Source organism: Pongo abelii, chromosome 7 (assembly GCF_028885655.2).
Source record: "Pongo abelii isolate AG06213 chromosome 7, NHGRI_mPonAbe1-v2.0_pri, whole genome shotgun sequence".
Taxonomy (NCBI): Eukaryota; Metazoa; Chordata; class Mammalia; order Primates; family Hominidae; genus Pongo; species Pongo abelii.
In genome coordinates, this window is record NC_071992.2 from 112,518,693 (window position 1) to 112,531,742 (window position 13,050).

General features: G+C 40.5%; 1 protein-coding gene across 2 annotated transcripts in view; it reads left to right on the forward strand.

Moving 5' to 3' along the window:
* SDC2 (syndecan 2) overlaps nt 1–11,866 on the forward strand; it is a 115,770-nt gene extending 103,904 nt beyond the window's left edge. For both annotated transcript variants that reach the window (XM_054561119.2, XM_063726734.1), the window contains exons 3-5: nt 2,468–2,601; nt 8,428–8,563; nt 9,476–11,866. In XM_054561119.2, coding sequence (XP_054417094.2) covers nt 2,468–2,601; nt 8,428–8,563; nt 9,476–9,639 — 434 coding nt within the window. In that variant the 3' untranslated portion in view covers nt 9,640–11,866. The remainder of the gene's footprint in view (nt 1–2,467; nt 2,602–8,427; nt 8,564–9,475) is intronic.
* Nucleotides 11,867–13,050: the final 1,184 nt, after the last annotated feature.

Sequence of the window (13,050 nt, forward strand, 5' to 3'; positions counted from 1 at the left end):
GGATCCCTTGAGCTCAGGAGCTCGAGACCAACCTGGCAACATAGTTGAGACCCCGTCTCTACAAAAAAAAAATAATAATCATTTTTTTTTAAATATTAGCTGGGCACAGTGGCACATATATTTAGTTCCAGCTACTCAGGAGGCTGAAGTGAGAGGATTGCTTGAGCCCGCAATTTTGAAGCTACAGTGAGCCATGATCGCACCCCTGTACTCTGGCCTGGGTGACAGAGCAAGAAAAGAAAAAGAAAGAAGTGAACCATAGCCATCGCACGTTGTTTCCAGCATGTGTTGCTTTCCCACTTGCTTATTGCATTGATACGATTCTGTGGAAAATACACATTTTCTTTTGTTTGAGGAATTTAGAGGTATTTTTCATTTATTGTCTGAGGAAGCCTGGTTAGTTTGAGTTACAGAGTTGGAGTTTGTTTGAGTTGTTACAAATTTGACAAATGATCAGCTTAAAAGGAATGTTGTATTTGGATGTCAGAAATTCTCAAATGCTATTCTAGTGAAAAGGCAACAACAACAAACAAAAATTGTGCTCAGGTAGAAAGTCACTTGTTGAACAAATACCAGATCAGAGCCTGTTATGTCTTAGACACCATGTTAGGCACTCAGGGGCCTGTTAGGAAGAAGGCAGGTACAGTGGTTCATGGAAAGGTCACAGTGGCTTGGATTGCAGTGGTGGCCCTGGAACTGTAGAACGGTGTTAAGAGTGGAGGGATAATAAGAAGATAAGATTGATAGGACTGGATAATGGATTCAAAAACAAGGTAAGGAAGAGGAAGTCAGAGTTTTGGTGTGTAGGAACAGAGGACTTCAGTCACTGCAAGGTCACACGAGGAGAAGACAAAGGGACCATGAGCTCTGGTTTGGACATGTACAGAGGTGTGTTGTACCTTTGAGTCATTCAAGTGAAAATGCCAGGAAGGCCACTGGATATGAGTCTGACTTTGAGAGGGGTGGTAAAAGCCGATGATGTAAATTTAGTTATCATCTGTGCTTAGCTCATCATTTATTGACATTGTGGACATGGATGAGGGAGAAAGTGTAGAGGAAGAAGAGGCTTAGGGACAGATCTTCAGATACTCTTTGATATTTGATGTTCAGGTAGAGGAGGATAAACCAGCAAAGGAAACTTAGAATAGCCAGAAAGGTGAGGGGGAAGCCAGGAACTCTTAGGAACCCAAAGAAATAGGGTTTGTCAGGAAGCAGATGGCACTTGACAGTGTGCAGTGGTGCTAGGAAGTTCTACTAGAGGAAGGCGATTCTGAAAAGTGCCATTGGGTGCTGTGGATACTGGTGACCTTAACAAAACAGTATTAATAGTGATGACAGGGAAAATGCTCCTGGAGGGAGTAGAATGCAGAGTAGAGAAGATGATGAGGACAAGACCTAGTGAGTATCCACCCCCATTGGAAAAATCTGCCTGTAAAACCAGGAAGAGGGCCAGGCATGGTGGCTCACGCCTGTAATCCCAGAACTTTGGGAGGCTGAAGCAGGTGGATCACAAGGTCAAGAGATCGAGACCATCCTGGCCAACATGGTGAAACCCCGTCTCTACTAAAAATACAAAAAATTAGCTGGGTGTGGTAGCATGCGCCTGTAGTCTCAGCTACTCGGGAGGCTGAGGCAGGAGAATCACTTGAACCTGGAAGGCAGAGGTTGCAGTGAGCCCAGATTGTGCCACTGCACTTCAGCCTGGCGACAGGGCGACTCCGTCTCAAAAAAAAAAAAAAAAAAAGAAACAAAACAAAAACCCAGGAGAGGGCAGGAACTCACATGAAATAAGGAGTCAGCCATAGGAGAGTTTTCCTGTTTGCATTTTGTTTTGCTGTGGGTTTTTTTTTTTTGGCAGAGTCTCACCCTGTCACCCAGGCTGGAATGCAATGGTGTGACCTCTGCTTACTGCAACCTCCCCCTCTGGGTTCAAGTGATTCTCCTGCCTCAGCCTTCCGAGTAGCTGGGATTACAGGTGTGCGCCACCACGCCCAGCTAAATTTTTAAATTTTTAGTAGAGACGGGGTTTCACCGTATAGGCCAGGCTGGTCTTGATCTCCTGACCTCATGATCCGCTCTCCTCGGCCTCCCAAAGTGCTGAAATTACAGGCGCGAGCCACCACACCTGACCTGTTGTGTTCTTAAAATGGAAATGGAGCATGTTTCAGTGTAGATGGGAAAAAATCTTGTCAAGCAGGGAGAGAAGGAACATGCAAGCAAAAGAAGGGCTACTTGAGTGTTCAGGATAATACTATTAAGGAAAAACTGCTAGGCTACCCACAGACACCTTTGAAATCACTTCTTCATCATGGTGAAGACCACAGGAAGCTTTGTGCTGAAGTCTTAAGGAGCCAGCATTTTGAAAGAACATGATTCCGTCAGTGTCAACGTCAGGCCATAGTGCCTGATAATGGAGGCATCTGTGTCATGATTGCCATGCTCAGTTCATCTTCGCTTACTTTTCCAGGAGCTGATGAGGATGTAGAGAGTCCAGAGCTGACAACATCTCGACCACTTCCAAAGATACCGTTCACTAGTGCTGCTCCAAAAGTGGAAACCATGACGCTGAATATACAGAACAAGATACCTGCTCAGACAAAGGTGCGTTCTATTTTCCATTGCATTGCATTGCATTATCAGGTTATTATAAACGCTCCACTTTACTGACTGTACACAACAGTCCCTTTTTTATGATTTTCTTCTTTTTGGAGCTACCCATCATGAACTATGTACGTAACAGTTCTTTTAAAAGGCCCCACTTAAAATTGTGTAAGGACAAAGGGTCTTCAGGTGGTGTCATAAATGGCTCTTCCTTACTCTTTTTGATCATTTTGGCATTTACCCACTTATAATTTCTGTCATCCAGGCTCAAATTATATACAACTATTTTTCACATGGCCCTCCTTCTTAAGGAACATCTGAAGCCCAGTTAAGAAGTAAAGCCCTGTTTCTTTGGTTTCCTGGTTTGTAGGTTATGTAATTAGAAGACTCCAGGTCACGTCCTGAGGTGGTCCTAGTCTCACTAAGTCATTTCTCAGTCTTCTTAGGCCGACCATCAGTAGTATGTAATCCTTGACCTCTCTCAATGATGATGATGAACCTGGGTACATCTGTATATATTCATTTTGAGAGCTGACTTATGAAGAATAAGGTCTTTGGCCTTAGACCTGAGTAGAGTGACCAGCTAATGAAAACTTGGAGCGTGTGATTTTGACCTCGTTAATATTGCAGTTAGCCGACCATCCACTAATAGGTAACCCACTGAAGTTAGAACATGCATATTAAAGTCTGGCAAAGACCTAAGTTTCAAATCCTGGATCCAGTCACGTTTCTTAGCTTCTGAACCCATTTCCTATGGGCCGTGAAGAAGATGAAACGTGAGTGCATGTACCATGGCACCTGAGACCTAGTCACCATTCTGTAAGCATTAATTGAATTTGGTGGAGCAGAAGAGACCAAGCCAATTCACCAAATGAGCATGTGTAATAACTGTAGTGGTAGACTTTGCAGTCAGTGCAGGGATAACATACGGCTTAAGAAAACTTAGAAGCACAAGCATCCCCTTTTAGAGCTCACCCATCTGTTGATTAGAAATGAGATGCTGCCAAGCTCTAGCAGCAGACAGGATATGGATATGGAAGGCTGTTTGATGAAGGTGGTGACAGGCCTTCCTTGGAGTAAGAATCATCCTGTCTTCAGGCAGGAATGCATGTGGGCTTTTCTTACCCTTGCCCCAGAGTACCTTTGTTCTTCCTCCTCCTCCATCCTCCCAGTGCCTGTGACTGGAATGGTGAATGGCACCGCTGGATGGGTTTCTGCAGATGTGGAACAGCCAGGAAGCCAGCCCTGTCCAAATTGAAGTGCTCTCTGTGGGACCAAGAAGGGTCAATTACTATTAGTGGTAGACTTCACAAGCCAGGCGGTAGGAAGGCAGGGAGAGCCCTATGAGAACTGAGACCGACTCACCTGGCATGTGCTGGATCCATGCATAAAAGCTACTGTATCAATGTATCAGTTGAGTGAATGAAACAAAAAAAGAAAGGGAGAAATGAAAAGTGCAGGTGCAATTGGTGGTAGGATGACTGAATGCCTCAGAGTGTGTGTAGCACAATTATCTACTATCTACTAAAGATGCATTTGGCTCTTACCACATTTTTATTTGACCACTTCTCTTGACTAAATCTGTTGAAGTCAGAGACAATTAGGACTCACTAGCTTGAGGGAAGAAACTCTCCTGGGTGAGTTTTGGCTTGTAGTGACAGAGAGTTGTATCCTAAGCAAGACTTAATTTGACATAGAGTTCTGTCTGGTTTGTTAACAGCAATGGATTGACCACTAATTTAAGTTTTAAAAAATTGGTTTTAATGAAGTAATTGCATCAGATCAAGATAAAAAATATAGAACTTTGGCAGGTGAATTTAAAAATTAAGGAGCCCAAAAGATTTTAATAAATTTATATTCTTACTATCATTTGTGTTCAATGTAGTAATAGTAGAAATTCATCCATTTATAGGAGATTTATTGAGTGCTATTCATTATGTGTTGAACACTGTTTGCAACACTGATAATGGTAATATTGACCATGAATAACATGAATAATAATGATTAAATTTTTCATTTTGCTGTTTATGTGGTACAGCCGAATTGAACATTGCCTCTAGGATGCCATTAGTGTAGATTTTGCTTTTCAGTTGGTCTCACAGTGGCATTAATGTCACTGTTACAGATATCCTATCTAGTTTGTTGTAAATGTAAGTGAGTAAAATGCAAAAAAAAGGAATCTCGTTATTTGTTTGAGAAGAGCATCACTCATAAGCTTTTACTTCTGTTCCATTTCCATGGCATCCAAACAACCAGACATGGATGTGGCAGATCTTTACTTGGCCTCATTTAATTATCCCTGCTGTCTTTTTGCAGATTCATTTTGCACATACATTCATACAAGAGTGAAGGTATTTCAGATTAGTTCCATATTACAAAATGGTATCTTCTTAGTCAAGCCTCTGCTTCCATACGATAAAACATTTTGACTTAAAAAATGAATTTTCCACCCAGAGCCGCTTGAGGCTTGTGCACCTCCAGCTGCAGGGCGGCTCCAGTTCTGTGGAGTCCTTCAATCCCCACACTCTCAGATCCCTGGATTGTATACTTTGTTCAGCCTGCCGGATCAGAAGCTGAGTCAGAGGAAACTGAAAAGATCAACTCTCTTAAATGACTTTAGGGACTCAAAAATCGCATGGTGAAACCATATGATTTGTAATAATAATGGGACAAAGTTGATATGGATATGGATAAATTAAACTCGGTCTCTAATATTACAGTAACTACTTATGTCCATTTCATTTCTCACCAGAACTTGTTTACCTCTCTCCCTAGTCACAAACCTGAGTATTCAACCATTTGAGCTCTTCCCTTTTCTAACTTGTAATAGTAAAGCAGTACTAATGAGCAGTGAAAAGGTTTCTAGACTAGAACCCAGATAATCCATTCTCTGATCTGTTGTCTGTCTTTCCACCAGGCAGCCAATTAATGATGGGCTTTTCATGAGAAGAATAGAAAAAACTCAGGAAAAATACTGCCAATGAGCTGCTCTCTTCTGCTTTATTTTGGTACCTGAAGGCCTGGGAAGGCCTGTCGTATTTCCTTCTCTCATAGTAATAGAGAGGACTGTGACATTTTCAGTGCATATTGTGCACCAGTGAAATGAACATTTCTCTATGGCCTCTGCTTTTTGTAAGTCATGGCAGGTTGAAGTTTAGGTAGTACAGGGTTTCTTGCAATTTGGGAATGACAGTTATTCTTTATTATACTTTATTACATACCACCTTCAGTAGAAGCATAGCATTCTGCTCACTGAGACAGGGACCTATTGATCTTACATACCCTAGAGTACAAATGGATCCACCTGGTCTAGCTGATGGTCCTTCCTAGCAATGAGGGTGGCCTTAAGGTGCAGAAAAGAAGTATGATGTGGTCAGGGTCCCACAGGAGCTACTTGCACAGCCCAAGAAGGTGAGGTCTTTTCTTCTTACACTCTTTAAGCCTCTAGACTTAACTAGCAGGCCGCCATTTTGGATGAACTCTAACCTTCAGAAAGCAATCAATTGCTTTGCTGAGCCATGGTATGTTAGACTCTGTGGAGTCCTAATGAAGATGGTAGGAAGCTCTCAGGAACTTAGGAAGAGTAGTAGAGCTGAGAAGGATTATTGTCTGCAGTATTTTTTTTGAGACAGGGTCTCACTCTGTTACCCAGGCTAGAATGCAGTGGCACAATTATAGCTCACCGCAGCCTCCAGCTCCTGGGATGAAGAGATCCTCCACAGGTACACAGCCCCATGCCTGGCTAATTTTAAAAATTTTTTGGTAGAGACAAGGTCTCAGTATGTTGCCCAGGTTGGTCTCGAATGATCCTCTCACCTTGGGCTCCCTGCCCAGCCACCTTTAGTCTTTAAACCTCAATGAAGTTGACAGTGTTTTCATCAGTGATGTTGGCCGACAAGAACTTCAGACGGTTAGAGAATGAACAACTCCTTTGAATGGGACTTCTCTAACCCACTGGTTCTTAAACTATGGAATTGTCTGGAGAACTTAAATAGCAATAAAAATCAGTGCCAGCTACATAGTGCCCTGTATAGCTCAGAAGTGAAGGAGTAAGGAGAACTGGGGCAGTGCTGTTGGGTTGGAGCAGTCAGAGGGAGATGGTGACCTGAAGTCAGACCAATTGAAATGGAACCTCTAGTAGTAGGCCTGTATTTTTTTTTTTAATGCCTTTCAGGTGATGTGGATCAGTGTAACCTTGGGTGATTCACATAAGATGGCCAGTGATGGTGCTGAGAGTTAGAAAGGCAACAGATAATTTCTGTGTAAATAATCCTGGGGTTTTAGTGAGGTAAAAGGTCAGAGAAGGCTTCATTAAGGACAAACAGATAGTAAAAGAAGTGCAACATTTGGACTGGGGATAGAACTGCATGAACTAGAGCAGAGTTCCCCACCCGCTTCTGGGGCCATGGACCAGTAGCGGTGGCCTGTTAGGAACCAGGCTGCGCAGCAGAGAGTGAGTGAGCATTACCACCTGAGCTCTGCCTCCTGTCAGATCAGTGGAGGCGTGCCATTCCCATAGGATCTAGGAGCGAAAACGCGATTGTGAACTGTGCGTGTTGTGCTCCTTATGAGAATCTGAGGTGGAATATTTTCATCCCCCCTCCATCCCCCCCACCTTCCCATTCATGGAAAGATTGGGGACCGCTGAACTACAGCACAGATATTAAGAATCATTTTTGATAATGAAGAGGTGGTGGAAATGGCCTCACAGGGTTTTCTACTGGGAGTAAGTGGTGGGTTAGGTGAGGACTGGAAGCTACCCAACACGTGCAGTTCTGAGGTCGATGCGGGACGGGAGCTGGGCTGTGATGTGCTGGCCACCTGAACAAAGCTGTGGAAATGAGAACCCAAGGGAAGAAGTTAATGTGAGAGCAAGATGGGAGGCAAATTGACAGTGCTGTGACATGGAAAACATGTGATAGAAAATGTGCCGAAATAGATAACTTGGGAACACCCCAAAATACAGCGCCATTAATGGGAATAGAAAAGGAAGCTGATCTGATTCAGCGGTGAATTAATTACTACTTAGACTTGATGAGTAGAGTTAAAGGTGGTACAGCCAACAGTTAATGTCCTGCAGGCTGCTGGCTTGTTGGGAATAATGCTGAGTAGAGATGCGGCTGTGAGAGGTATTCCCATAGATTTCTACTTGAGCATTGTGCAGTGTCCGAGACCCTGTGAGTGTCGTTCATTAGACAGGTGAAGAAATCAAGGTGGAGAAAAGAGGTATGATGTGATCAGGGAGGAGCTACTTGCACAATCCAAGTCCCCGGAAGTCCTGGTTCAGGGTTTGCTGAAGGTAATATGACTAGCGGGAAGCATTAGGAATAAGGCTTGGGGATTGCTCCCCACAGAGTGGGGACAGGAAAACCCCAGTCAGGCATGAGAGACTATCTGGAAAGAAACTGTTGTCATAGTGCCCTGTGTAGTTCAGAAGTAAAGAAGCAAGGAGAATTGGGGCAGTCCTGTTGGGTTGGAGCAGTCAGAGGGAGATGGTGACCTGAAGTTAGAAGAGTGGTGAGAAAGTAGAAATCTTAGGAAATGTCCACTAAAACAACCTCACCATGTCCTTAGGATTATTATGAACTCACTAGCTCTCTGACTTGCCTGATCATGCGATGGGTGTTGTGCCAAACCATGAACTACAGGGGTCCACCATGACACTCACCCATTGCTATAAACATCACACAAGTGATTATTCCAATTATTTCCTAAACTCATTCTTTGGGGGAAAAAAAAGGAATTTTGGAATGTACTCATCTATTATTTCTTCTTTCCAGCACATTTTCTTAAATCAATGTAATCTTTCCCTGTTTCCCATACCAGTCACCTGAAGAAACTGATAAAGAGAAAGTTCACCTCTCTGACTCAGAAAGGAAAACCGACCCAGCTGAAGAGGATACAAATGTGTATACTGAGAAACACTCAGACAGTCTGTTTAAACGGACAGAAGTCCTAGCAGGTGAGTAGCCTGGTGGGCGCCAGGTGGGAGGTTGCCTGCATAGGCCTCTGTTAGTCTAAGTGATATTCAAAAGTGCAGCAAAGCTTGCTGTCATCTTTCTGCTGAAAGCAATCTTGTGGGTGCTTGCTTCCAGAGCGAGAAGCAAAAGGCTCAGCAAACATTGTCTTTATTGTCTGCCAACTCCCTCAACCTACCCCTTTGCCAGCCATCGGGCGGGGGGATAGGAGGTAGCCTAAGAGAGGGAAAGTTAACATCTGAATTGATCCAGAACAACTGGATGTAGAGAGATGGCAGAGTGTGAAGATCCATCAGTCTTGCTCAAAGGCATTCTACATTTCAAAATAAAGAGAACGAAGAGTTCTTTAGGGGAAGGCAGTTCGCATAAGTACTGCCCAAAGTTAAGAACGTTGTTTCTATTTTAACTTAATTGGATGGAAGTGCAAATATTTTAAAGGGGAAAACTTTCAAGATTTAGGAACACTTGATAGTCTCAAATCCAAGAATAGAAATAAATTTGCATGCTTTTTTCATGTATACTCTTTAAAATTTTAAGTCAATTATACTATGTTTTGTGTTGAAAAAAGCAGTTAGAAAATTAGAATATGAAATGTGAGTTCTGAAAAGACAAAAGTAGTTTTCAAGTATGGAATTAGTTAAGATCAAGGCCAGATTTTTCTTATTGAGGTTTTTGGATGGTATTATTAACACTAACCAAAGAAATCACTGTACCTTCCTGAGGAGTTTCAGATTTGCATAGTTACCAGGTTGCTTCATTGAATCCAGCTTTTTTTTTTATTGGGGTTTTCAAATTAAGCCTTTTATAAAAGTGTAAGTAGATTGGGCTTGACAATAGAGCTAATGTCTGCAACCCTTGAATCTCTTCTAAAGTAATCTTCCTTTTGGTTGTTTCAGCTGTCATTGCTGGTGGAGTTATTGGCTTTCTCTTTGCAATTTTTCTTATCCTGCTGTTGGTGTATCGCATGAGAAAGAAGGATGAAGGAAGCTATGACCTTGGAGAACGCAAACCATCCAGTGCTGCTTATCAGAAGGCACCTACTAAGGAGTTTTATGCGTAAAACTCCAACTTAGTGTCTCTATTTATGAGATCACTGAACTTTTCAAAATAAAGCTTTTGCATAGAATAATGAAGATCTTTGTTTTTTTTTTTTTTCATTAAAGAGCCATTCTGGCACTTTAATGATAAAATCCCATTGTATTTAAAACATTTCATGTATTTCTTTAGAACAACATAAAATTAAAATTTAACATCTCCAGTGTTCTGTGAATAGCAGTGGCAAAATATTATGTTATGAAAATCCTCGATGTTCATGGAATTGGTTTAAACTTTTATGCGCAAATACAAAATGATTGTCTTTTTCCTATGACTCAAAGATGAAAGCTGTTTCATTTGTGTCAGCATGTCTCAGATTGACCTTACCAAGTTGGTCTTACTTTGTTAATTTATCTGTTGTCGCCCTCCTCTCCTCTGCCCTCCCTTCTTGTGCCCTTAAAACCAAACCCTATGCCTTTTGTAGCTGTCATGGTGCAATTTGTCTTTGGAAAATTCAGATAATGGTAATTTAGTGTATATGTGATTTTCAAATATGTAAACTTTAACTTCCACTTTGTATAAATTTTTAAGTGTCAGACTATCCATTTTACACTTGCTTTATTTTTCATTACCTGTAGCTTTGGGCAGATTTGCAACAGCAAATTAATGTGTAAAATTGGATTCTTACTACAAAACTGTTTAGTCATGTCTATCTAATCAGATCTTCTTTTGGGAGGATTTGATGTAAGTTACTGACAAGCCTCAGCAAACCCAAAGATGCTAACAGTATTTTAAGAAGTTGCTGCAGATTCCTTTGGCCACTGTATTTGTTAATTTCTTGCAATTTGAAGGTACGAGTAGAGGTTTAAAGAAAAATCAGTTTTTGTTCTTAAAAATGCATTTAAGTTGTAAACGTCTTTTTAAGCCTTTGAAGTGCCTCTGATTCTATGTAACTTGTTGCAGACTGGTGTTAATGAGTATATATAACAGTTTTAAAAAAAAAGTTGGTATTTTATAAGCACAGACAATTCTAATGGTAACTTTTGTAGTCTTATGAATAGACATAAATTGTAATTTGGGAACATAAAAACTACTGAATAAATCATGTGGCCTAATATTGAAAATGTCACTGTTATAAATTTTGTACATTTTTGATCAAATGTACATCTCCCCTTTGCTAACGGCCATCTGCTCTCAAGGATGACGTGGGTTTGATTTCTAAGTGTTCTACAGTGTCTGTAAATCAAGACCAAAGAACCTGTCAATGAGACTGTTTATTACCAGATTCACTTCTGAATTGGCCAGAGGAAATCTGAATGTATTATCCTGTGTGTGTCCAGGTAGAGATATTGGAAGGCTGCCAGGGAATTTTGAAGTTTGCAACCTTTATAGGATAGCTGATGGCAATATTAAGACAGATGCCTGCTTTTGCAAATAACTTATAAGACTATAAATTCCAAAGATCTGAAGGGGGCTTTCCTGATGTTGGTATCTAAGGCTTAGGCCTATAGATTGATTTACCTTTGAAATTGTGCTCCAAATGTCTACTGAAGCTTAACCGAAGAACTAATAAATGGACTACAATAGCTCACGTTACAGGGAAGGAGGGTAGGCAGGGAGGCTCTGTGTGTTAAAATGAGGGCCTCACTGCTTTAGGATTGAAGTGGCTGGAAAGAGTGATGCCTGGAGAAGGAGATGGAGGTATGAGGGTACCGTGGCTGGTACTTTCTGTACTGAACATTTCCTTTTTCTATTTTACCGTTAATTTTGTTTTAAACTGTGAGCCGTCCAAGTAGGAAGAAGACAGCAAACAAAGCAACGTTTCCAACATACAATTTACTTTTAATAAAGTATGAATATTTCATTTTGAGAACATTCCCTGGAATTGCCACATAATTCATTAAAAACATTTTTTTAAGCAACACTTGGAACAGTGTTTGCTTAAATCCTTAATGGCCTTAATTAATTCTCAAATTCCTGCCCCATCGCTTACAGAATCAATTCACTTTAGAGTGACTAAAAGGAAACAATAGCCTAGCTTTCTAAAGCCACGCAGTGTCCCTCAATTACAGAGGGTAGGAATGGGTATACCTCTAACTGTGCAAAGCAGAGTGAAATTCAATTCATAGAATAACAACTGCTTGGAATATCCGTGCCAGGAAAAGAAAAATTTCTGGCAAATATTTTGTCACTGCTGTAAAGCAAAATATTTGTGAAAGTGCCAAAATAAAGTCTGTCATGCCAAAAGTAAATCATTGTATAGACTGACATCCAGTTTTCTTCAACTGTACACTTTCTGCTTAGTTTTTTTTTTTAAGATGCAGTAAATAATACTATAAAAAGTGTTAGTAATGATTACTGAGTTCAGGAAAATTTTGGTAAAATGTAAATATTAAAGCCAATGTGAAAATTTCCTGTTTCCTTAACCACATGTAAATGATTTCCCTTGAGTGAATATGGCTTTGTGTTTGAGAGACTTGAAATATTCACACTGTCCCATTTTCAGCCCATAGGGGGAATAGGAAGCACTTGGGTTTTATTTTTGTTTTTCAGTTTCAGCTGCAGGTGCGTAGTACCTGAATTTCAGGATTAGGACCTGTTTAATAAAAGTGAACAAGATTATAAAAATTGCCATATCTTAAGGGTTGATAGTTTCTCATCAAATGTTTAGTGAATTTTTGTTAATGCACTTTTTTGCAAGTTAGACAAAATGTACTTGTTATGGATGTAGTCTGTTAGGTCTAGGAGAGTAAGCAAATTAAATAGAATATGATTACTTTCTTCAAGTGTCCCTAAAGAAACTACTGTGTCCTACTTCATAGTTCTAAGGAGCTTATTTCTTCAATATCTTAGACATTTTGAAACATCAAGGAAAGATGTTAGGTGAGCAAAAATATAAAACCTAGAAATATTGTGGGGTTAATTTTATAAGTGTGATCTTTATAGCATTATTATAATTTCATAAGGGGGTGGTAGAGAAAAAAATATTTTTAAACATATTTGGTAGTACCAAAAAAGGCAACGACTTTGAGCAACACTATCTCTAATGTGAATTTCTAAATTCTAAGCCCGCAACAGACATCGGTGAGACCCTAAGAGGTTTCCAATTAAAATTAAGCCAGATGATAAATGGAGTAATCTGAAGTGAGTGATCACTAAGGTTTTTTTCAGTTCTAATATTTTATGACAATAGTGAAATTTGAGACTTGGCCATTTCTGGGGAATTACATTAAGTCAGCACAAAAAACTTTAAAAGGGTAAAACAACATCTTTCAGTGATAAAAACAGTTACCAAAATCACTTCTGTCCCACTCTGTCTCCAAACTCTGGGTGACTTCCCTCTTACGGTTTATGGTTGTAAAGTTTCATTTATTTTTGTTTATCTGCTGTATATGGTCTTTAGCAGGGCCTTTACTGACCATGGAGTCGTGGCAAC